Below are 27049 nucleotides of genomic sequence, written 5' to 3' on the forward strand. Positions count from 1 at the left end.
ATTTTTATTGAGGTCCCAAAAACCATCATCAACAATATTATGTAAACAATATTAATTAGGAAAATAATAAAAACAACAGCTCAAATGTCCACAGCCCCCAGGTTTGAGCGGACAGTACGAGGGTGTGTATTCAAGCTTAGACGAGATATCGTGTGCAATCAGGAATGTAGACATGGTGTGCGGCGCTCTGTGGACTGGCGTCTGCTGCAGGCTACTGCTGGACCTGGCAACATGAACAGACATAACCAGTTAATAACAAAGCAAAGATATACGACAACTAAATAACTGCAGCACGAGGCTGTCAATTCAATATTCAGTCTCTTGATGACTAAAATACAGAAAGTGCCTAAAACACTGATAAAATCATTTTTACTATTTTATTTCTGTACTTGTTACTGTCTATAACTTATGTATGGATAGACATGACATTGAGCTCAATTTAGACGTTACATAACCTTTTTAATCTGTGGATTGTTAAATGGGAAAAAAAGACTATATTCTGTTACTATATCCTGTCCAACCTCATATTTTACTTTGAAAACACACCCTAATTCAGAGCGTGTCAAGTTAGTTTTTCCACGGTCAATTTAGAAACTGAATGATTTCTCTGAAAACATTACTGGTGACTCTTTTACAGACTTAATATGTAACAGATCTACAACTTACTGAAAAGGGCAATAATCTCCTTGTATAGTTATCAACTTTTTTTTTTTTTTTTTTTAAATCATAAATTATTTTTTTATTACCGTTGTGGCTTTTTATTTTCACTTAGTCTTTCCTCATTTAGTTGCATTTAAAAATCCCACTTGCCATCTTCAAAAATACAATTCTATAAATAGATAAATATCACATGTAAAAAATTATACATTAATTAATATTTTTACTTTTTTTTTTTTTTTTTTTTTTTTTAACTTTAATATATTTATAAAACACCTTTAGAAAAACAAAACACATTTCCTTAGTTGGATTTAAAAATTCCACTTCTGGATAAATAAATGAAAATAAATAATATTTATATAGTCATAAAAAAATATACAAATATATACATAATAAAATACACATAATTAACATAAAAACTTATTAATAATTAAATCATTTTAGTTGCATTTAAAAATCCTAAATGAACCCTAATCTTTATGTATATATACCAAAATATGTTAATTTTATATTAAATTAAAGGTAAACATTTTTACATACACATAGTTTTTTTACATTCATATATTTTTTATATATACACAACTTAAAGACGACATCTAGCTGTACCCATTTCCATCCATCAAACTCTACATACACACACACACACTTTAAAGACAACATATATATCTAATGCATAATTCAGCTTACAAACAGGCACAATTTTCAAAACACCACTATAGACTATAAAATCTGCTATAGTCCAAGCCTAATTCCCAGCAGTAGGGGCAGGTGACTGTGTACCTGCTGAGACTGTGTGTCTGGTCCTCTGCTGGCCAAACGGCTGAGAATGTTTCTTTCAGACATCTGCAGCCTCACGGCGACAGGAGGTATCCTGGCGATGGTGGCCGGGAGACGAGTGACATCCGCTTTCATGTCACTGAGCAACTCTTCTAGCTGTTTCAGTACTGTCAGAAACACACACAAGAAAGCAGTGAGCGGCAGCTTCTATGATGTGTCAGAAGCTCAAAATTAAAGTGAGGTCAGATGATGCACCTTTATGTAGGACGGCGTTGGCAGGTTTGTTTCCGGACATGGATTCCTTGCTCAAGTGCTGGTGGGACTCGGCCAGACACTCCACTTCACTGAAGCGTGTGTTGAGAGCCATGGAGGGGTGAGAAGGGTCTTCAGTCATGTTCAGATACGCAGCTCTGCGCAGCTGTTCTTCAATCACCAGAGCCTGCTCAAGCAGCTAAAGGAGACACATAAAAACTGTCTTACTATCTCCAATATCTTAATTTACGTACAAGAAAAATTCAGTTCTTGTCATAATACCTTGAATCTCCTGGCCAGAAACTTGTTCTTGATCTCCAGGAAGTTTCCTCTGTTGATCTCTCCCTTGAAGGGTTCGTTAAGAATGGCGAATCTGATGTCATTCTGAATATCTTGCCAACGAGCGTAACCGTGTCTGAGACAGTGAGTTGAGGAAGATCTGGTGCTCTGCTTGTCATTGAACACATCTGAAAGACACTGAAAGCAGCGTTCTTGTTTTCTTTTTTTAAGGATACTGTATGATGCCAGCGAGTAGCCAGTAGTCGTGGCGACGATGCCAGATCTCATTGGTCTTCTTGGTGACTGTAGCGGCTCGTTCCTCATTCTGCCATAGGGAGTGTAATTCTGTGACAAAAAAGAGAATTTAGTGCAAATGCTCAAAAGTATGGCATGTTGGCAAGTAATTATGTTATGATGCCTTTTTAACATTTAATAGTAATATTTAAAAGTAAAATATTTTTTTTTTGTTCAGTTAAATTCTGAATATTAATAGTGAATCATAAATGAATAGCTCAAATAAATAGTTCAGATAATAAAATAGTAACAATATTTAAAATAGTTACAATAAATGCATCAAATCAAATTGATAATGTAAAAACTTTTTATTAAAAGTTAATTAATAGTTAATTAATAGCCAATACAACACTAAAAGCTAATGTAAATAGTTAAAATAGAATAAAAAGAATAAAGAATAAAAATTAATTTAAAAAATACAATTAAAATAGAGTTAAAATAGTTTAAAATAAATAGTTAAATAAATAAACAGATTAAATTAAAATGGTTTAAATAAATTTATATAACTTTAAAAAAAAATGCAGCTCAAAGTCCTGTTCACAGTTGAAAAATATCTAGGAAAGCATAAATATTTTAAAAACAGAAAGAAAATGAATGGGGAAAAGAAAACAATGACAAAATATATTAACCAAAAGCTAACTTGAAAGCTACTTCTTCAAAAACTAGTCAGCTAATCAAGGTTCCAAGTTTTTGGGTCATAATGTCTAAAACATCTTCACCTAACAACTTGCATTTTAAAACTAGTACAAAACCTGAGAAGAACTCCTAAAATAGACAGTCTGAACAGGAGAACTTACCGGTAAATCCTCCATCTGCGATGTTGAACATGAACCGTGTTTTGGCTTTCTTCCTCTCTTCAGTTGCTGCTCCTGCTGCGCTGTCTTTGGCACTCTCTCCGTTCTGCAGTTTTCCTGTTTCCTCCGTCTTACCGGATTCCTTCTCGTCCTTCTGACCTGGAGCCAATTGAATGACAAAGTTAATAAAGTGTTTAGGTCAGATCCAGAATCTACGTAATCATTTCAGATCCATTCAGGTGGTACAGACCTTTCTTCTCATCTGTAACAGGGGTAGTGTCCATCTTTTCAGGTTCATCGTCCTTCTTTTCTCCTGGAAAAAAAAAAGCATATGAAAAAATTAGCTACTCTATGTTTAGACAAAGTACATTTTTGATCCCAATCAACCCTAAAAACCCTATCATTACAGGTTGGAAATGTCATTTTTGTTCACCTTTGGCCTCTGAAGTTTCCTTCTCAGCCTCAGAACCTTTGGGCTTGCTGTCGCTGGTCTTCTCATCAGCATCTCCAGACTTCCCTTTCTCTTCCTCTTTCTCTTTCTCATCTTCCTTCCCATCGACCTTGTCTCCCTCTGAAGAGGATTCAGGTGTTTTGTCCTTCTCCTCTTTGTCTTTGCTTTTGTCTTCAGAAGCAGCTTCTTCTTCTTCATCAGGAATGGCAATGACCTTGACAAAAAGAAATTGAACTGGCTTATTAATCGAAATCATCTAACCTCACATGTTGAAACAAAGGCAATTAAGGCACCGGTATAAGTGAAATCAAAGTTTAAAAAAGCTTGACAAAGCGAACTTTCCAGAAAAATTCACTCCAGCTGTTAAACATCTTCAAACCACCACTGGTCCATAATTACATAAAAGGCTTTTTTTTTTCACGTAAATCTCTATTTTAATTCTTCTGTTCAATCTGTCAAGGTCAGACACGAATAAAAACATGAACACACAGGAGAGGCTGCTTATTAGTAGAAATTGAAGTTATAATTCCAATTGAAACAGTTTTTTAATGTTAAACACTGCTCGTTTTAAAGCAATCTATTGCATAAATAAAAATGATGTGATTTGACTGGAGTGCCGAATTTCAAGCTTCTACAATCACGTTAAATGCTATGATCAGATGCTTTCTTAACTGCTGTTTTCTCACCAGGGTCATATTTGTTGTGCATTTATCTCATTCGTGAGAGGAAAGTGTGCAGCACATTTATATTCATCTAAACATCACTCTCAGCAGTATAAGGGGAGTTGAACAAAAAAAGAACATCACCATGAGTGTATCAGGCTTTAAACAGATCCAGACTGTTTGTTTGTACTCACGTCATTGTCTTTATTCTCACTTGCGTCCTTCTCATCATCTCCATTTTTCACCTTTTCTTTATCGCCATCTTTTCCACTATCTTCTGCTTTGGAAACACCATCTGTAAAACAAACAGGCAAAGGTTTAATAATCTGTCTTAAGGCCGTTACACACTGAGCTCGATGCGAAAACGAATGTTGCTTTCACACCGAGCATGAAACGTTTGATCGCCTACTGCTAATTCACGGCTGCACGCTAGGTGGCGCCGAGCAGCAATGCATTTTTCCTCAGATATGAGTCTCGTATATGGATTTAACATCGTCAGCTGTTACAACATTACATTAAGACAAATAAAGTTTGGATGCTATGCCAAAAACACAAACTATCTATGATGCTTACAAGAAAACATCTTAAAATACAAACAGAAGTAGCATCAAGCCACATTTGATTTTTATGTACGTTAATTATTAATGGTTTTGCTTAAAACCCACTTTAATCATCATTGAGTGCTTGTAATAACTTCCGATTGTGATTTATAGTGGATTTCAATTCTATAATAAGCAGATAAGCACTCTTTGTTTGTTTAATAACGCCACACTGCTTATTGTCATAAACATCCTTTATTGTTATAAAAATACCATGAACTGCATACAAAACACATACAGAAAATATATCGTCACAATCATGTCTATTTGCCTTTCATATTTCATGTGCAGAAATATATTTACACTGGTTTCCAAAACAGCGCAACCATTCTTTGCCTCTTTGTGAAACAGCAGCTGCTCCACGCACGTGATCTAAGCTCAAATCTGATTGGACGGCCCGTTTCATCGCGGAGCGACAGGGAAAAAAAAAAATCTTCGCTTTTTCACACCGTGAATGATCGCACCTGGTGTGAATAGCCCCATAGGGATCTATTGTTTCGATTCAAAAGCGTCATCGCCCCAAACATTCGCATTCAGTGTGAAAAGCCCTTAAGGGTGTATTCACACCAGTCTTGTTTGGTTCGATTGAATCAAAGTCAAGTTCGCTTCTCCCTTTGGTGTGGATCTTTTGGGCAGGTGTGAATACAGCAATCGCACTCGAATGCGCACCAAACAACCGTGACGAGACCCAGCTGAATAGGTGGACTCGGTCCAGTTCCAAACAAACTCCGGTACGGTTGAATGGACGAACCAATGAATGGATGACCTTAAGCACACGTGTGGTTTTGTTTACAGTTTCTGGTTCACTTGCTAAAAGAGCAATGTGAAAGCGAACCGCACCAAACTAATTAAAAAAAAAAAAAAAATCAACATTTTGTCCAGACTAAAGCGAGTGAACTAGCAGAATTTCCTGGTATGAATACATCCTTATACCAACTTACAATCTGGGAGGTCGTGGCATATGTGGTACCTGGAGCAGGTGTGTTGGGCTGAGTGTCCGCTGGAGTGCCAGTAGAGGGCGTTTTGCTGGGGGAATCAGGCTGACTGCTGACGGTGGACGCTATTTTATTCTCGTTCAGCTCCATCATCCAGGGCATTGACCACTGACCGTTCACATGCTCGAACTCTTGTACCTGAAAAAAGTTATCGAAGTTATTGTACCTGAATCTCGGTTTATAAACTTGGCATTTGTACTGCATGTTAACTACCATACATTACTCATTTACCTTCTTCCTGATCAACGACATCACACCAATACGAGTAAGAACGTGCTGCCGTGACAGTCCCTCCCGGGGAACGCCATCGGCAAAGCTTTCAGCACCATCTGCACCAGGCTCACACAAGTGCCGCATAAAGAGCGAGACGTAAGCCCTGAGAGAAAGTAGACATGGACAATACCATTAGAACCAGTTCATAGATCCAAGACACCCAGAGTATGAATATTTAACTAGTATTTTATGTATTTATTTTTCTGGGAGCCTTTTGCTCACAGGTAAAAGTCTCAAAATTATTAACCTGAGAGTAACCTAAAAATACATATTATATTCCATTAAATGAAAATATTTTCTTATACACTACTGTTTAAAGATTTTATGTTTTCAAAAGGAGTGTCTTATGCTCACCAAGGCTGCATTTATACAAGTAAAAATACACTAAAAGTAGCAATACTGTAAAATATTACATCTTAAGGTAACCATTTCTATTTTAATAAATTTTTTAAATAATGCAAAGCTGAATTTTTAGCAGCCATTACTCCAGACTTCAGTATGATTAAATGAATGCATCTTTGCTAATGAAGAGCATTAATTTATTTTATATATATATATATATATATATATATATATATATATATATATATATATATATATATATATATATATATATATATATATATATATATATATATATAAAACCCAAAAGAGTTTAAGTCTGTAACTATGACTTGCAATTTTTGTAGAATTTTTTTTTTTTCAAAAAGTCAGTTTTCAGTTTCCCATGAAATATTTTTCATCTGGTCAGGACCTTAAAATACTTACAAAACCCTATAAAATAAAGTTAGGCCAAGAACTGATGACATCTTGCATAGTGTGTAACTAAAAGAAATCATATTAATAGTTTTTTCCCCTATTTATGTAATATTTGTAACCTAGTTGTAAACAAACAAAAAACACAAAATGAGCTCAAACTTACTTGAACTCCCTCTCTGATTTGCCACGCAAGTCTCTGACAAGCCACTGGGTTGTGAAGGCATCCTGAGGTGGCATCCCATAACGCATCACTGCGTTCAGGAAGGCCTTCCTCTGACGAGCATTGAAACCCAACACCTGCCAAATTTAAACAGTGTTTTAGTATGTTAAACTCAAAACACAAGAGTTCAAGAAAACATAAATCCCAGGTATCCTTCACTCACCTCAATGTTGCCGCTCACTCTGGCCAGCAGGGGGGGCAGGGGTTTGTCTTTGTCATTTCGGAGGCCTTTTCTGTTGGGTCGCCGTGAATTGGCTGCAAGTAGACCGTGAAAAATTAGGCTCAGAAAAGGGGTTTAGAATTTTTTTCTGATTTAAAAAAAAATCCTTTGTTTGATCATCTTCACGCTGGTCTCACCTTCTGTTCGTTCATCAAAGTCCTCATCTCCTTCCTCTGAAGCAACAGAGTAATCTGATTGGCCATCAGACTGATCATCCTGCCAGTCTGTAATGAAACATGTAACATGATTAACATTTAAACTTAAAAGCACTTTCATGGGCTGTTTATATAAACCCGGACAAAACACTTCAAGTGTGGTTCAGAGTTTAATAGTGTTGGCACATCTCTCACCTCTGTCCTCCTGAGAGCCATCGTTGTAGTTGACCTGTTTGCGGATTCGCTTGCCCTTGCCCAGATTACGAGCCAAATCCTCCTGCTGCTGCTCGTAATGGTGTCGGAGCAGTTTCTCCCAGTAATCTGGATCCACACTTTCCTCCTGCTTGATGATCTCCCTCTGAACTTCCTCTTCCTGAGGGAGAAGACAGGAAGCAGTGAAAAAGGTATGTTTCCTTTGGTAAATAAACAGGGTAAAAACTACATATTTAACTGTATTATGGAAGACACTGCATGGAAGACACATGACCAAAGCGCAACATGTCATAGCATGTGTGGCAACTAGGGCTACACGATTTGACAAAATACTAGGCTTATAACATATTTTCCAATAAAAATTATGATTGGCATTTAATATGCAATAACAAAAGCATTAAAAAAAAAAAATAAACTCTAGGTTTGCTGTGCTTGTTTGTATGACTTGATAATTTGGCCAAAAATTTATTTTATATATATATATATATATATATATATATATATATATATATATATATATATATATATATATATATATATATATATATTTGTTTATTAACAAAAAATAAACAAATAATAGTTATTGCTACAATTACTTAACAATAAAATATTACAGTATAAATAGTATTTATTAAAATACATGAATTTTTTTTAAAAAATTACTATTTTAAAAGTAAACTGTATTTAAGAAAAAAATAATATCAAATTAACAATATAGATTAAATCAAGCATTTCTAAAAAAGAAAATACAATGATATCTTTACTTTACAGTATACTATAACTATAAAAAATATAAATAGTATATATTTTTAAACATTAAAACCCTAATTATATTACTATTGTAAAATTTTACTGTAAAATGACTAAAGACAAATAAAATATTAAAAATGAAAAATCCACAGTGTAATTGCAAAATTACAATACTGATATTTATGTCTGTCTTCATTTTCGAACATTAAACCATTAAGCTTTTATTTTGGCAGAAAACCACAGGAGACCTTAAAGTTTCTCTTTTGTTGACAACACAAGGTTTATAAGTGCTTCTCATTTCACATATCACATTCCCAAAAAAGCATGATATTAGCAACACTAAGCCATATCACGATTTTGTTTTAATTGCTGATTAATCATGCAATCCTACTGCCAGCTGTTATCCCACGTGTCCAGCAGCCCCCAGTGCTCTTTACTGACACTCACCGCTTCCTCCTCGTCCTTGACCACATACTGAGCCACTTTGAAGGAGCTGAGATACTCGTTCATGCTCTGGATCTCGGTGTCATCTGTGGCGTCCTGGTTACGATCCAGCAGCCGGTCGATGGCTTTGTCATCATAGTGAATCACGCTGCTGTCCTCCTCTTTATTCTCTCCTTAACAGATAAACACAACCAGTTTCAATGTCGGTCCTTTAGGTGAGAAACTGTGTTGGTATGAAGTAAAGCGGTTTGTAACTCCAGCCACACCTTCTCCCTCGTCTTTGAAGAGCTCCTCTGTACCAAATTTGAGAATGTCATCAAGCTCCTGTTTGGACATCGACCCGGTCTTTGAGCCCAAGCCAGGACGCACGACCAAGTGAGTCAACATCATCTTCTTCTTGGCCACCGAGATTAAATAAAGACCAATCAGTTTACATTCAAAAGACAGTGTTGGCCCAAAAAAAACAATTGTGTGCGTCACAGAAAAATTGCAGTGTACCTGAGTAATTCTCTCTTCTACAGAGGCTTTGGTCACAAAGCGGTAGATCATAACTTTCTTGTTTTGACCAATCCTGTGAGCTCTGCTAAAGGCCTACAAGAGAAAACACCAACCACCAGTGTAGATGAATTTACCAGGTCAGATCTTATTATAAGATTTTTCTTATATCAGACATCCATAGCTGATGCCTGATCTCACCTGAATGTCATTGTGAGGGTTCCAGTCAGAGTCATAGATGATGACGGTGTCTGCGGTTGCCAGATTGATACCCAGGCCACCGGCTCTGGTCGACAGCAGGAAAGCAAACTGGGGAGCACCAGGAGCTAGAGCAGGAAAAATCCCATTCATTATGACACTTAGACACTTAGAAAGCAAGAGAGAACAACTGTTCAAACCACATCAGTTACATAGCAAACATCTGGTCTCACCATTAAAGCGGTCAATGGCTTCCTGTCTCATGCCTCCTGTGATGCTGCCATCAATGCGCTCATATTTGTAGCCCTCGTTCTCCAGGAAGTCTTCTAGCAGGTCCAACATTTTGGTCATCTAGAGAAGAGGGACACAACATCTCAAACTCCTGCTGTGCATTATAGACATTTTTGTCATTAAAAACAAAAAATACAGTAAAAACAAAAATAATGTGAAATATTATTACAATTTAAAATAAGTGTTTTCTTATTAAATATATTTCGAAATGTAATTTATTCCTGTGATGAATGTTCAGCATCATTACTCCAATCTTTAGTCTTCAGAAATCATTCTAAAATGACATTTTTTTCTAAATATCACTGTTAAACTAAAGTTGTGCTGCTGCATATTTTTGGCAGAAAACCGCTTTTTCTACAGGATTCTTTGATTTTTATAAAGCTCAAAAAGAACAGCATTTATTTAAAATAGAAATTTTACATAACATTATACATTTCTTGACTGTCACTTATTAATGTAATGTTTATTTTAAAAACAAAAATCTGGCCTTTAATACCTATTAATAATAACATTTATTTTTATCGATACAAATAAATTATAGTAATGAGAGAGCGAATAGAGTTTGATATAAATTTTTTGGATGGGGAGGTTTTGCTTCAGAGATAAGAAGCATTATTTTGCTGAAGAGGTAAATGAATCCTAATAAATAAACGCTTGTTTACCTGAGAGAAGATGAGCACCCTGTGTCCGCCCTCCTTGAGTCTCCGCATCATCTTCTGCAGTAGCAGCAGTTTCCCAGAAGATTTAGTCAAGGCACTGCCTTCGTACATCCCATTGGGCATCTTGGCAGCTTCCTGTTTCACACAGCCAATCAGACGACATCTCAATCTTTTCAATTTCATCAATATGCAATTCACTCAAATATCACATAACATGACACATTGCTGGTCTATCATTAAAGCCACAGAAAAAGAGGACTGTACCATAGCAGCAACAGGGAAGAGATAGGGATGATTACAGCACTTCTTGAGGTCCATAACGACGTTCAGCAGAGAAACCTGGTTTCCTCCACCACGAGTGTTCAGAGCTTCAAAATTTCGGGTCAGGATGAACTTGTAATATTTCCTGGATTCACAGAAAAATGATTCAGAAACTCTGGCTCCTGTAACCTACTTATCAGTCTATTCCTCATCTCATACTCACTTCTGCATGGGGCTGAGCTCGACTCGGACGATGAGCTCTGTTTTGGAAGGCATGTGCTTGAACACGTCAGCTTTGAGTCTCCTGAGCATGTGTGGTCCCAGCATGTCGTGAAGCTTTTTGATCTGGTCCTCCTTGGCAATGTCGGCAAACTCCTCCAAGAAACCCTCAAGATTACTGCAGGATGCGAAAGAATAATTTATGTCTGCAGATACCCAATGGGCCACAAGATGGTGCTGAAGGGATCCATTTTTCAAGCACAGGCTTTTTTTTTTTTTTTCATAAAACTATCTGCAATTTTTCTTTTAAGTATTCATTTATGCTTCCTTACAACTTACAAATATTCATAAATAGTTGAATAGTGCATGCTTCTATGAACGGAGTTTTCTATTACCACTGTTGTTTTTCCTCACTGGCTGTATGACGATTTATGTAAATCAGCTCTATACAAACAAATTTACATTGAAAAGATTTCTATTACATCATTTGAAAAAATTACTTGTATAAAAAAAGTATATTTTTTAATAATAACAATAATAATAATAATATTTATAAACAAAAATATCATCCACATAATTTGTATTTGTTGTTTAAAATATTTTACATGCACAGTGAGATTCATTGAACTCATTTTATTTCAGTAATTATATATAGGTCTTTCATCATGATATATTTTATATAGGGCTTTCGTCACAATCATGTTACAAATATATATGAAAATTACAAATTATTTTAAAATTAATAACTAAATTATGTAACTTTGTGCATGTTATTACAATTATTTATCAAATGATTATTTATATATTTATACATTTATTATTTATTTTCTTTATTTTTATGTAATACCATGACATGATATTAAAAAGAATTTCAAAACTCAATGACCTGGAGATTTGAAATGAATCAGAAACGCACCTGAATCTCTCTGGCGTGAGGAAGTTAAGCAGATGGAAAAGCTCTTCTAAGTTGTTCTGTAGAGGAGTTCCAGTCAACAACAACTTATGCTGCAGTGGGTAGTTGTTCAGCACCCTGAAAAACTATACAAAACACCACAGCACAGCATTAAAACCTCCAACCACCACAAAAGTGTACCAATCAGTCATTTCAACTAGTTTTAATTACATCATTATTGCATAATCTATGTAGGTCTCACCTTTGACTGATTATTCTTCAGTCTGTGGGCCTCGTCAACTACCAAACAAGCCCAGTCGATGGAGCCCAGAACAGCCGTGTCAATAGTGATCAACTCATAGGAGGTCAACAGCACATGGAACTTCACAGAGGCTTCTTTCTGTATGACCATGAGGAAACAAATCACTCATATATCTATATATTCAAGAGACTTGAGATTCTTTAATGGAAAGAGCAGTTTTCTAACTCACTAACCTTCATCTTAGAGGGTTTCTTGCCACCGCGGATAGCATTGTTCTCAAAGGAGAACTCGTTTTCTCTGATGACGGATCTGCTGTCTTTGTCTCCGACGTATGTGACGACGTACAAATCCGGGGCCCACATTTCAAACTCTCGCTCCCAGTTAATGATGGTGGACAGGGGGGCACTCACCAGGAACGGACCCTTCGAATGACCCTGGAGAACAAAGACACCAGCATTTTAAAACTGAAAAAAGATGATATTCTATACTCAGGTAGTAACATCACATTCAGTGGTTTGGCAACATTAAATTTTAACATGACATTTCTACACTTACAATACATAACACACATACATAACATACTATTTGGCAACAACATTTTATGAAAACATACACTACCATTTAAAACTTTGGGGATGGTAAGATTATTTTATTTAAAGAAAGCAAGGAGGCATTAAACTGACCAAAAGTGTCAGTAACGTTACAATAAATGCTGTTCTTTTGAACTTTCTAATCATCGAAGAATCCTGAACAAAATTACCATGGTTTCTCACAAAAATATTAAACTGTTTTCAACATTGAGCATAAGAAATGTTTTACGAGCACTGAACATTAGAGTGATTTCTGAAGGATCATATGACACTGAAGCCTGAAATAATGATGCTGGAAATCCAGTTTGCCATCACAGGAATAAATTATATTACAAAGTACATTCAAATAAAAGCATAAAAACCACACACCTCTTTATACAGTGAATAGAGGAAAACAGCAGTCTGCACGGTCTTTCCCAGACCCATCTCGTCTGCCAGGATGGTGTCGGTTCCCTGAGCCCAGGAGAAGCGGAGCCAGTTGAGCCCCTCCAGCTGGTACGGATGCAGCGTCCCGCCCGTAGCTTCCAGATACTCTGGCTGACGGTCAAATTTAATAGTGGGCTACAGGAGGATAAGAAATGGGTTTTAGACATCGATGAGCAAGTAAATGGTGCAGCTGGGTCAAAAAGGTGCTGTAAGTAGTGTGTAGGACCAAAACAATGAAGCTCACTTACATCCACCACAGGGTTCTCTGGAGGTCGGTCCAGTTTCCGCATCTTTCCTTTGATCTTCATCTTCTTTCCTGGTTTACCTTCATCACCCATCATCAACCCCCTTTAAGAAAAAAATAAATAAAAGATGAATCTGATGAGCGTGTGGATCAATATGTGTTTTTTCTTGCATTTTCAGGTCTATAGGGCTAAAGATTTCACATTTTGTGTTATCAAGTTTAGGGTAATTAATTTCTTAAATTAAAAAAGAAAAAAAAAAAGTTTTTTGTGTAACTTTCACTGCCTTTAAAAGTTTTTATTACATACCAATAGGTAACTTAAACTTTTTGTTATTTTAAAAAAATTGTTTCGAAAGCTGAAATAAAAATACAAGTATTAGACAAAAACACTTTCTAATTTTCATCCAGTTTAAGCTGAAAAATTAAAACTACTAACTGGAAATGTTTTTAAATTAGAAAAAAAAAAACTAAAACTGAACTGAAACAAATAAACTAAAACAAACAGTAATACTTAAATTACATAAAAACTAAAAATATCAATTCAATATTATAAAAAGGTACTTCAGAACATTGATATAAACTTTAAAAGCAAAAATTAAAAATTAAACCTAAATAGTAATATTAAAGAAAAAAAATTCTAAAACCAAAATTAAAATGAAAACTGATCATATATTTGAAAAACTCCAATGCAAAATATTAATATAAATTAAAATAGCGCATAAATAATAAATAAACTAAAATAAAAATAAATTAAACCTTAATATCAATATTTTAAAAATGAAGTCACAAAAGAACATAAAATTACTAGAATTAAACCAAAAACCAAAAATATGAATAAAAAAAAATCCAAGTCAAAACTTTAATAGTATATAAAAAATACTTAAATAACATTTTCACGAATTACATAAAACATTGAAATAACAAGTGTATAATAAAGAGTTTCAGTATGTTACTTCACATTATTCTGAAAGTTAAAAACTCTGATGTTTTGCGTCTTTAACAGCAGTGTCCGTGCACATATATACCTGTGGTTCCAGTACTGCAGTTTGTAGGTTTCAAACTCTGGTATATCCATATCCTCTGCCTCCCAGGTGGCTTGATCATATGTCAGATCTCTCCACTTGATGAGGTAGTGACAGTTGTTCTTCTTATCCACACTGTAAAGAATAAAACACAAGAGGTACGACGTGAGCAAAGCCATGAAAACGATCCAAAGTGATTCAATCTAAAGTTCTTGAAGCTCATCTCACCTATGGTTCAGGACACGGTGAATCATCATCCACTCCATCTTGATCCCAAAGCGGTAGTACTTCTCCTCCATCCGAGCATAGGTGGGGTCTTTCTTCTTCCTCTTGTCGCTCTTCTCCTCCTCTCCATCGCCGCCGAAGTCTATGGGTGGGGGTTCGTCCATGTCGTTCTTGCGCTGGTAGTTTCTGAACATCACCTGACAGTGCATCTCCAGCTAGAGAGAGTGAGAGAAGATGCGGGCCAAGATTAGGACCAAACAAACTAACTGAGTGTGAATCCAACCTGAATCTGGATTCAAAATGGCATTTTAAGACTAAAATAAGAACCAGTGCAGGTACCTGCAGCTCAGAAACCCAGGAGCAGTGCCAGTAGGACATATTATGCCATTTAACGAAGAACTCCCTCTCAGGGCGACCAGCCAGTGGTGTGGGGTCGGGCGCATTAGCTGGGAGGTCACTGGGCCGCGGCACTGGGGTCGGGGGAGGAGGTTCACTCCAGCGCCAGGTCAGAATCTTCTGCACCTTTCCTTTCAGTGAAGGACACTGGAGAGAAAAAATAAGGTGTAAATTATTTCACGATACGCAAAGGGAAGTTTCAATGTGGAAAGACTCAAACCTGTATTTCTTGTATACATTATCATCTAAAATAAAAAGTAATATACAAACCTAATTAAGTCTAAATATATTAAAAAGTGGACTGAAAAGAATAATACCCATACTTTATTAATACCAATACTCATATTTCATAAGCATATTTAAATGATAAATCAAAGCTAGGTTATTTGTACATTTGAATTCCAATTATTTATAAACAACATTTATATTAATTCTAAATTATATTATCTATGTCTAAATAATTCTAAAGTATTATTTATTTTAGTATTATCATAATATTATTTATTATGCATGTATATAATATTAGATTTGCATTACAGTATCTTTGTAAAGTAGGCAATTTGTACATGCTATTTAAGTCCCAAATAATTTTTTTTTTTTATTATTTAGTAATTCTATTTATTATACATGTATATTATATAAAGTACATAAGTATTAATTATATTGACATATTAATGTTATTTATATTATAATTTAAAAGTAAGATATTTGTACACTATTCGAGTCCCAATTACATTTACACTTAAATACTGAATTTATTTATTATGCATGAATATTACATAAAAAATAAAAAATATTAGATTTAAGAAAATGTAAATATTAATCGCATTACGTTTATATGAATTATCCTACAATTCAGAAGTACACTATTTGCACTGAATAAAACTATTTTGTAAATATAACTTATATGTTGTTTTGGTAGTACATTTATATAACTTCTATAATTTACAGTCATCTAAAAACATTATAATACTATGCACATATATTATACAAAATATTTGAATGATATTACACTTATATTATATTTCAAAAGCAGGCAATCTGTATGCTATTTGAGTCTCTGACATGCGTTTTGCTGTAGTAACATTAATGATAAATCAATTAATTGATCAGTCGATTATGACATTTTTTAAAAAACTGACAGTCACATATGACCCCTGACATTTAAACCTGTTTCAAATTTGTAGCGTGGTTGACTCACAGTGCAGCGAGGGCAGATCCATTCTCCGTTGGGAATCTCGGGCAATGGTGGGTTAAGGCAGTGGATGTGGTACGACGAGGGGCAAGAGTCACAGCACAGCAGCTCTCCGCCGTCCTTACACACCCTGCAGAACTCCATGTGATGGTCGTCCTCCTCTGCCTCGCCTCCCACCTCGTTATCCTCCTCACCGTCTGATGCGTCCTCACGAGCCTCCCACTGGATGCCCATCTTCTCCTGAAAGAGGAAGAGATGATGCTGAGCACAGTGGCACATCAGGGCTTGACATGCAGCTCTTTGGACAAAAGCATACATTTACGAGGGCAGCTGCTGCAGTTTTAGATTGAACTCATGTCGGAGATTCAGAGTTGGTTCACTCACACAGTGTGGGCAGCTCCAGGTGCCCTCCGGTGCTTTCTCCATATCAGGGTCCAAGCAGACCATGTGATAAGCTCGTGGACAGGTGTCACAGAGAATGATCTCTCCTCCCTGCTGACAGACCTCACAGTAATCCTGATGATCCGTCTCATATCCATCACCATCATCATCACCTAACAGAGGAAGAGAGAGGCGGCATTAATGACTGATAGTATGACCCTATGTTTCTTTGGACGGAAATGCGGAATCCAGTCATAAAAATTTAATTAACTGTATAACAAAATGTCATACCACTTCAAGAAATCGTAACAGAAATAAATATTACTATTGTACCGTTCCTTCTTAAAGCAATAATAAAATTTGTACTTTATTTTAAGGAATATCACCTTTTTCTTCCATGTTTTAGTTTTAACAGTAAATATTGTTTGCCAAAAAATAAAAGGAAATGTTACATTTTCATGTAAAAAAAAAATAATAATAATTGAATTGTTAATGTTTTAAGCCTTCATTTGATTCCCACTGTTTATGACAATAAATTTATATTAAATCATAAAGAAAAATTAAAACCGGCACAACACAATTTCAGAAAAAAAAGAAAAGAAAAAAAAAAAACTTCATTGGGCATTTCTTACAAAAAAAAAAACATTTAAATGATTAAACTGTTAAGTCTGCGTGAACTCAATAGATCAGATATACATTTCTGATTAGAAAAAAAAAAAAAATGAAATTATTAAAACTAGAAAAATTTAGATCTGGAAAAAAAGGAGTCCAGAAAAATTAAAATGGGGGAAAAAATTGTCATTTGGAAAAAAAAAAAAAAAAAATGTTATTTTTAGGGGAGGATCTCTAATTTCAAAAACACTTCACTCTAGGCTTTCCAAATATTCCCGACAGTTTTAGTATGTACAAGATGCATGGTTTTACAAATCAGTTTTCTCATGAATGCAACAAAAACTAGAAAATCTTTGGTCTCTTCAGTTGCTCTCTGAAGGGGTTATGATGCAGACAAGGCCTTTCCTTGGCCTGATTAAGCCTATTAGTTATTCACAAGCACAGACAGAGAGAGAACACAAGATCCTCACCTTTTTTCGTCTTCTTTTTTGCCTTCTTTTTAGTGCTGCTGCGACTACTGCGGCTATTTGATCCATTCGAAACCAACACACTGTTCATACTGCCATCATCAAAGTCACTGTCCACGTCAACATCGTCCTCTTCACTCTGAAAAAGAGAATTTGAAATAAAAAGGAGATTGAGGCAGAGAGAAATGCACCGTGAGCCTGATAAATGACCAGAAAATTACTTGGATGTCATTAGCAAGAAGCTATGTTTAAAATTAGAGCAAAGTGAACAAAAAACAACATCATTCATGGAAAAAGGTAAAAGGATAAGTGCAAAGGTAAGCTGGAAAATAAAATGTAGAATGAAGGTTCTTACAGATGAGCGTTTCCTCTTGCTGTTGAAGCCTCCGAGTTTGATCTTTAGAGGAGCAACCTTTTTGGTTTTCACCTTCTTCTCTTGAGGTTTGGGAGCGGGTTTGGACTTCTTGCGTGCATTGGGACCTGAAATGCGCAGGAATTAGCATAATTTTTCAATGCAGCACGCAAACAATTAGTGGCTAAGAACTCCTACTTCACAAATAAACCCTGTTAGCATGTAAAAAGCATGTTGTTTTGTTGGATTTCTGAAGGATCATGTGACACTGAAGACTTGAGTAATTATGCTGAAAATTAAACTTTGCATCAAAGGAATAGGTAACATTTTAAAACACATTTAAGTAGAAAAAAAAGCATTTTAAATTGTCATAACAAATGCATGCAGCATTTCTGAGCATAACTAGACTTCTTCCAAAAACATAAAACCTTACAGACCCCAAACTTTTGATCAATTTTTGTATGTCTTAAATTTGCATTCACATACTCTGAAAATCTTAACTTCAGCCATTTCAATCTGAGGTTCAGGTTTTCTGCACCAAAACCAATAAGCAGTCCATGTTTGCTTCCCTTTTTTGCATATGAAATGAGCAACAGCAGTTTGCTGTTGGGTCAAACAAGTGCCCCATTTTTAAATAATAGCTTCTCGGAAACCAATATAATGTGACAAGATCACAATTTAAAAACAATCTACGGTGAAATGAGCTTCACATGTTGATGTTGATGCAAAAGATCAAAGAAACTATTATTCCTCAACACAGCGAAAAACAACTTCTGAATGTCCAGATGAAAATGCACATATCAAACAAACACTGGGGAAAACAGCTGCTACAGCAGGCAATCGCTCACTCACATGGTGAAAAACCAATCATAAAAACACAAACTAGAAGAACTGAAACAAGTTTGCACCCACCCTTGCCCTCTTTTGTCTTGGCCTTGCGTACGGGAGCTGCTGGTGTGGACTCGGCACTGATTTGGGCTCCGGTTGCAGCGGCTGGAGTTTCTGCTGCCATTTCAACAGTTACAGCGGCACTAGCGGCCGCCAGGGCTGTGGTGGCAGCAGCCGAGCCCCGCAGAGGGTTGTTAGTGCTGAACTCCCTCCACTTCGCTCCCAGAACCATCATCATTTTGGAAACAGCGATTTTGGGGTTCTTGGCAGCGATCAGAGGCCTGTGAGATTGTGGAGGACATAATGGCTACAATTTAGAGGGAGATCCATTTAAATGTTATTGCCATCAATCTTATATTGGTTTAAAGCCAACAACATATTCCAGACCTGCACATTTTAACATCATGCAGCACTCCACACAAGCCACCTTTATTTATCTAGACCTTGATTCAATACACATCGTTTCAAAGCTTTATAGCACACTTCTGCAAACCTCTTAAAATATGAGTCAAAGCAGCTCTAAAAAAGACAATAGTGTCTTTATTCAGCTCAAGGTTAATGCTGATTCAGTAACTGTGTACAAGTTCATAAATTATGAAACATTCAGCTTCAAAAGCAGCTGTACATAAAACAATGGTGTGATTTTTTTCGGCTCAAGCTCAAGTTTTGTTCTCGGTGTCAGTACAGTCAAATCAGTAGTATAGTTCACCCAAATGGCAGCCATTGACTTTCATAGTATTTTCCCCATACTATGGAAGTCAATGGCTACCGTCAACTGTTTGGTTACAAGCATTCTTCAAAGATCTTTTAAAACTCCAACTTAGCAAGCCAAAGGTGAAAAAGAGAGGAACTCAAACTCCATCAGGTGACAGAAATGGAGAAAAAAATACAACAGTAACAGCTAAGGGCTTTTCACGCTGAATGTGAAAATTTGGCGCAATGACGCTTTTGAATCGAAACAGTAGATCCTTATGGGGCTATTCACACCAGGCGCGATCATTTGCATCGCAAAAAAGTGAAGATTATTTTTTTGTCCTGTGTGTTGTTTTTTTTCCCTGTCGCTCCGCAATGAACTGGGCTTAGATAACGTGCGTGGAGCAGCTGCTGTTGCACAAAAAGGCAAAGAGTGGTGGTGCTATTTCGAAAACCAGTGTAAACAATCCAAAAAAAAAATCCAAATATGCCCCGAAGAAGAAATCCAGGAAGCTAGAAGGCTGCAGCTGAATAAACAGAAGATTTATCTGCTTTAACAGATTCAGTGTGACTAATAAACGCACGACTACGGAAATATATGGTTTATCTGAATTCTTATTATTATAATTTTCATCATAAAGTATATGTATAATGAAATTCTAATCGACATTATCACTATTTAGAATACAATGTAATATTGTGTGCCTTAATTATTCTGCGTAAGAAGCCACATCATCTCACAGAAGGATTTATTTCAAACACTTAACTGACGTTATGAAGTGAGTTTGGAGTAAAAACATGTTATTAAATGTGGTATTTTCATGTGCTCTCAGATAGAGCAACATTTACTACACAGAGCCGTAGTTCACTGAGAAGATACACAAACAGCTGACACTATCGCAAACAATTTTGTTGATTTCATATTCCTACGATTATACCGTCTGCGATCATGAACGTGATTTGCATAGCTTGTCAGAGAACTACGGCTCTGTGTAGTAAATGCTGCTCCACCTGAAAGCAGTTAATGGAGATTTACTACTAATCACAGAACTGGCTTTACTGACAAAATGTGCAAGACAATCGTGATTAATCGCGTTCGATTAATCGTGCAGGCCTATTATGATGATATATTTTCTGTATGTGTTTTGTATGCAGTTCATGGTATTTTTATAATAATAAAGGATGTTTATGACAATAAGCAGTGTGGCGTTATTAAACAAACAAAGAGTGCTTGTCTGCCTATTATAGAATTGAAATCCACTATAAATCACAATCGGAAGTTATTACAAGCACTCAATGATGTTTAAAGTGGGTTTTAAGCAAAAACATTAATATAAAATAATTAACGTACATACATTTTCAAATGTGGGTTGATGCTACTTCTGTTTGTATTTTAAGATGTTTTCTTGTAAGCATTATAGATAGTTTGTGTTTCTGGCATATAACCAAACTTTATTTGTCTTAATGCAATGCTGTATATTGAGCAGCGGACGATGTTAAATACATATACGAGATTTATATCTGAGGAAAAATTAATTGCTGGTCGGCGCCACCTAGCGTGCAGGCATGAATTAGCGGAAGGCGATCAAACGTTTTATGATTGGTGTTAAAGCAACGTTTGCCGGCAATTCACCTCGCTTTTTAGCATGGAAAAAACAACATACTTTTGTGAGAGTAGACACCAACTTATTTATGATTATGATGAGCAAATATTGCAAGTTGAGATACCACTTCTAACATGTCCACAAATGAAAAAGCAGCAGTTTAAATCAGCATAAAACATTGAAATCATGCTTTCTTTCGTGAAACAGCTTCTCGAATGAGAAAAAAAAGTAGCGTGGGACTCTTTAAAATTGTTTAAAGGTCGTGAGGGCACATGTAATGTTGTGCACAGCTAAATCATTTATAATAAACACTTCAATATTACATTAAAAAAAAAAAGTACTGTCAATTCTGTTTTAATGGTGACTTTACTATAAAAGCGTTCAATGATTTTTCTCATGTGTGGATGATGCGCTCATACCTGACGAACTGGCTGAAGGCTTTGTAGTTGGTCAGAGTCCTATAGTCTTCCTCAGTGAAAACATGATCGATGTCCTCCATACCCCAGGTATCCAAAAGCTGAGAGGAACTTTTTGGCTCCTTAAAATCAGTTCAGAAAAACACGTCTTATGGAACCGAGTGATTCAACTTATATTTACTTTGTCATGCAGTTAATATAGCTTTTAATTTAGAACTCACAGAATCGTCATCATCCTCGTCTTCCTCTTCCTCAGGTTCTCTCCGTTTTGAAGCGGCTGAGTTTCTGTCAGCACCAGAGCTGCTTCTTTTTTTGTCCTTTGTGGTGCTGGCTCTTTTCTTCTTTTTCCTCCCAGGTGTGTAGTCGCTACCCTCGCTTTCTGAACGGTCTTCTTCACCATCGTCCAGATCAGGGCCATCCACTGGCTCCGGAGAACTGACCCCAATATCCTGGAGAACACACAGGACATACGTTTGATCAGTTTTGGATGCTAATAAAATCACAAGTCCATTGTCCAAAACAAGATCTTAGGATAAGGTTTATATTAATGTATTATACTACTCAAAGGTTTAAACTTCGTAAGATTTTTTAAAGCATTTAATTAATCAAAAGTGACATTAAAGACATTTATAATGTTACAAAGCTTTTTTTATTTTACATAAACGCTACTCATTTGAAATTTCTATTCAAAGAATCTTAAGGGGAAAAAACAGTATCTACAAAAATATCAAAGCAACACAACTGTTTTCAGCATTGATTATAATAAGAAGCATCAAATCTGCATATTAGAATGATTTCTGAAGGATCACGTGACACTGAAGACTCAAGTAAATTTCATTTTAAAATTTATTAAAATAGAAAGCTGTTTTTAGTAAATTGCAATAATATTTCAAAATATAAATGAAGCCATGGTGAGCATAAAAGACTAGAGATTTAAAAATCGCACTAACTCATAGCATATCATCATGTTAACATTTTTTTCCTTCTTTTAAAACAATTCTGAAGGTGAGTTCATTTTTAAATATATAACAGTATATAAACATTAACATATAGCCATAAAATAAGCAGGCATAATTGTAAAATAATTAACATAATGTTCAATTTAAATAGTTTTAAATTTAATCCTGCATGAAATATCAACTACACAAAAACATAAAAATAGAGGCAATAAATCTATTTGTTATTAGATGATTTATTGCAAATTTTTATTTGAAGAATATATTAATTTAATTAACCAGCAGCCAATCGTATATTTTTCTACACAGTTTTTAAAGTTAAAAATCAATGGCAAAGCAGTCATGATAAATGCAAAACTTAAAATAAGAAAAAGCAGCCTAGTAGCCATTTTAGGATTACTCTAGCATTAACTACTATTGTCCATTATGACAGCAGTATCACTGTCTCAGTTCACAAGCAAGCAGAAGTCCCATCCAACTTGTGCATGAGCTCACTTTCATACGAAGTCCTTTCAAAAACCACTTATGACATTACAAAAACCAGTTTGCAATCTTTACGTTAAATGACTCAGCTTGTATTATAAGATTAAAACCTGACTATTTTATATTGTGTTCAATACTTAAAAAACAAAGGGATCACTTGACCAGTTAGTCAAGAATCATATTTTGCAGCACAAATGAAATGTTGAAATTTGGCTGTTTTACAACAAAAGCTCTTAGTCTTTTGAACACAACAGCAGTTTTTTATAACGAAGCAGTCGGATCTGGATTCAGTGGCTAAAAAAAAATGGAATTATGTACCTTTGATATTAAGAGTCATTAGGACGTTATCCCATTTGCGGCACCAGCTAAATTGCCCTGTTTCTCATTAAGACACTGTGGGGGAGGTTTCTAATTCATAACATAAGGACAGTGAATATTGTATTCTCCAAGGATATCACACACAAACAATATCCACACACACACTCACACAAAAGGCCATTACCTCTCTCCGGGAGCGATTCCTCTTGCTGCCTTTGCTCTCGCGGCTACTTTTTTTGGCTTTCTTCTTCTTTTTCACCTTTGGGGCATCATTTTCTGACAACTCCTCGTCCAGGTCATCCTCGTCTGCGGAACAAACACACAAATCATTTAATAAATGTGTTCCTGTGGCTCAGTGGTAGAGCATTGCGTCAGCAGTGCAAAAGGTTGTGGGTTCAATTCCCAGGGAACACACTTGCTGGTAAAAATAAATGTATAGCCTGAATGCACTGTAAGTCGCTTTGGATAAAAGCGTCTGCTAAATGCATAAATGTAAATAAATGATTTTGATTTTAGTAAATGAAAAACTATTTTTTTAATTTATTATTATTTATCTAAAGTGTAAATATTTTCCCTTGATAAATCAATCTATCCCAGTCATTCAGATAAGAGTTATTCTATAAATATTAATAAAAATAATGTTTACACACATTGCACTGAGAAATACCTACTTTATAAAATATTTTAAACTCAAACTTTAAGCCTGAATTTTTACGTGAAGATTTAATCCATAGATTCTGTATATTCACTATGATTTTTCTCATTGTCAGACCGGGAAATTACCATTTTAAAAGTAAAATAAATGAATTATTCATGAGCACGCGAACCCGGTATTTAGAAAAAGAACTGCTCGGATTAATCCAATCAATCATCAACGCAGTGTTGACGTTTACATTTAATCTAATAATAGGACAGCAATAGATTAGTCACCTACAAATCTATTTTAGACATTTGATCTTGGTCAGTAAAAAACCATCCTGTGCACTATACAGTGAGAAGTGATGTCAATTACACTGTGATCTCAGGAAGTATTCAATGACCGAAGAAAGAAAGAAAAAAAATCACTGATACAAGAGACCTGAGCATTATAATCACATACAATATTCTTGGTAACACGACTGCAAACACTAAATTTAAGGACATGTCATTTTGTGTCCCTTCTAACAGCTGCATATAGCACTGATTTTACTATGTTTAGGGAAGTGACACTGGACTGTTATTATTATTCCTCTGTCAGTCCTTGAATAAAGTTTCCCTTGGATGACAGTAATCTGATAAGATCTTAATGGAATTGCATCAAATTTCATTATGAAAAACAATATACAGTTTTTCTCCACAATATATTAATATAGAAGCCTCTTTGGGTTGACTAACTGCACCATAGACACTAAATTAAGCACACAACACATATGAAATCATAATTTCCTTCCTAAAGTGGTTAAAATACATATTACTAATCATGCAAGACAGAAAGCAAGCCATAAATGCGAAAATATGCCGAGTATTTTGCTCCATTCAGCACTGTGAATGCCCGGGCAAAGTCCCCCTTTAACCATTTCCCTGAAAAAACTGGCGTCACATCCGATTCCTGAACACGCTGAAGTGCAAAATCAAAATAAGTAAACTTAAAACGAACGTTTATAGTTATTTCACGCGCAAAAATAGAATTTTCGAGATTGAATCCTGCAGGCCGACAGCGCGCGAGCAGCCAGAGCGCGAGGACACAGAAAAGCCTCACGCGTCAAACTCGCACGCGACTGTTACCGGTAGGCCGCTAAGCACCGAAGCCGGTACAACAACATCACAACACATCTAATGTTACTACAAACCCATCGGTACTGCTCAATAAGCTGCCAAATTTACGTTTTGTGCCATGTTTGACTATTATGAAGACATATTATTTGAGTATCTGAGAAAAAACAGCAGGTAAGTCGACGGTTAGCCGCGTAAAAAAAACCGGCAAAACAAAGCGCCGACTAAAAACCATCAAGGGGGTGATAAAATGCGAAGGTATCCGAAAGTATAAGGTGAATTGCTCACGAAGACGATAATTCTGGCTTACTATGTTTTATAAGAATGAAACCTCTAGAATCAACCGCGCTTGTTGTTTCGTTAGCCGACTAGCCTCTGCTTCGTCGAATAAATGAAGTTTCGCACCAATAAAGTCCAACTGTGAACGTAAAATACGTCATGGATGATCCGTTTAAACATTTCGTGTGTTTACATTTCATCCACATACTCTGTAAACAACATCAACAGCGACGAATCCGGCGGAGTTGACCCGCATCGGTAAACGTAAATATTTTACCTTGCATCATAGACCGATGTTCAAAATCGTCTCTGTCGTCCTCGCTGCCGGACATATTGTTGATTACACCAGCTAGAGAGGACTGTGGACACTCGTATGCCGATTTTCGCCTCCTCTGGTGCCTTCCTGAAGCCGGGGGAGACAGAAAATAAAAGAACAATACAAACGGAAGTTAATAGTTACGGTAGCATGCTGATCATAGTGGTCACTCCATGCCAAGAAAAGAAATCCGAAAAGCGTGCACATATATCTAACAAAGGTGAACAAATTGCATTTGGTTTAATGCAACTTGAAAAAAGCATGCTTAAACTTTTAAAACACACGGATGAAACAAGTTATGTTGATTTAATAGGCCAATGGAGCATGATGTGAGTGTGGCATTAGCTAAGCAGGCTAGGGATGCTAACCTGCAAAGTCTACACAACTTTTAAGATTCCTTTCATTTTACATGCATTAAAGGATGTCATAAATAATGTGATTTTATAAAACCATGAATAGAATAAATGTAAAACGATGTTAGAAAGTGTACTCACACAACTTGACCTCTTCCCTTTTTCAAACAAACAGCTAATTCAATCTAAGATGTCCCCACGTTGTGTAGGCTCCTTTTCATCAACACTTGAAAACAATTTATAATATCCCTGTTTTTAATGAATATGTAGTGAAAGTGTATCCAGCTTATGTTTTTCTCAGCTGTGGGATGCACACAACGTCGCAGTTTCTCCTTCTGCCACTTACACCCTTTGCATAGACACAAAGAGATCAGGGGCCAGACATCCCATAATAATCTCCCTCCCATATTCACACATACACATACATACAGACATTCACCCTTCCCCCCACCGCATAGTTACCTTGCAACATACAGACCATAATAACCCCCCCCCCCCAACGACCAAAGACAGACCCTCTCTTCCCCATTCCACTGTGCCCTTAGCAACAGTTGCCATGGAGACAGCCACCCCCTCCCACCCCAGTCAACATCCCATAATAATAAACATAGTCACTGACATCCCACAATAACCATAACTCCGAAAAAAGAATGAACGGGAACTGAGCCGGAAGAGAGAGAGAGAGAGAGAGGGAAAAAAAGTCGATTAGCAACTCCTCACCAGCCTGCTTCCTTATTACAGTTCTGTATTTACAGTAGACATTTGTGACTGTATAAAACGCCACATATAATACAAACTTAAAGTTAGTGCGCTTCAGGCCAGTGGCATTTTAGCATGCAACTGCTCTGCCCGCATGCAACCAACTTGGTTTGGGGTCCAAAAATGAGCCTAAATGGCAGATAATACACTCTTATTAATATAGGTTCTTCATCGGCACTGATGGTTCAATTAAGAATCTTTAACATTTCCATTAAACAAAAGGTTCTTTAGATTTTTAAAATGTTCTTTAC

At 36.0% G+C, this 27049-nt stretch overlaps 1 protein-coding gene across 1 annotated transcript; it reads right to left on the minus strand.

Moving 5' to 3' along the window:
* Positions 1–26400, minus strand: LOC109059102 (chromodomain-helicase-DNA-binding protein 4-like). The gene is made up of 41 exons (XM_042745938.1): positions 26181–26400; positions 25648–25773; positions 23524–23645; positions 21804–22031; positions 21586–21704; positions 18894–19150; positions 17985–18109; positions 17633–17768; positions 16554–16723; positions 16176–16409; positions 14918–15121; positions 14582–14793; positions 14357–14488; positions 13336–13435; positions 13031–13222; positions 12305–12505; positions 12072–12209; positions 11834–11955; positions 10922–11095; positions 10702–10843; positions 10441–10572; positions 9721–9838; positions 9491–9615; positions 9294–9385; positions 9061–9200; positions 8798–8967; positions 7583–7760; positions 7370–7456; positions 7176–7267; positions 6956–7089; positions 5992–6136; positions 5736–5898; positions 4361–4461; positions 3487–3718; positions 3304–3366; positions 3057–3212; positions 2202–2310; positions 1969–2101; positions 1690–1885; positions 1438–1601; positions 1–223 (listed from the first exon to the last, which is right to left on the minus strand). Exons 2-41 carry the CDS (start codon positions 25700–25702, stop codon positions 212–214), a joined length of 5805 nt encoding a protein of 1934 aa, XP_042601872.1. The 5' UTR covers positions 25703–25773; positions 26181–26400; the 3' UTR covers positions 1–211.
* Between the last annotated feature and the right edge of the window lie 649 nt (positions 26401–27049).

The sequence above is a fragment of the Cyprinus carpio genome, chromosome B19 (assembly GCF_018340385.1).
Source record: "Cyprinus carpio isolate SPL01 chromosome B19, ASM1834038v1, whole genome shotgun sequence".
Lineage (NCBI taxonomy): Eukaryota > Metazoa > Chordata > Actinopteri > Cypriniformes > Cyprinidae > Cyprinus > Cyprinus carpio.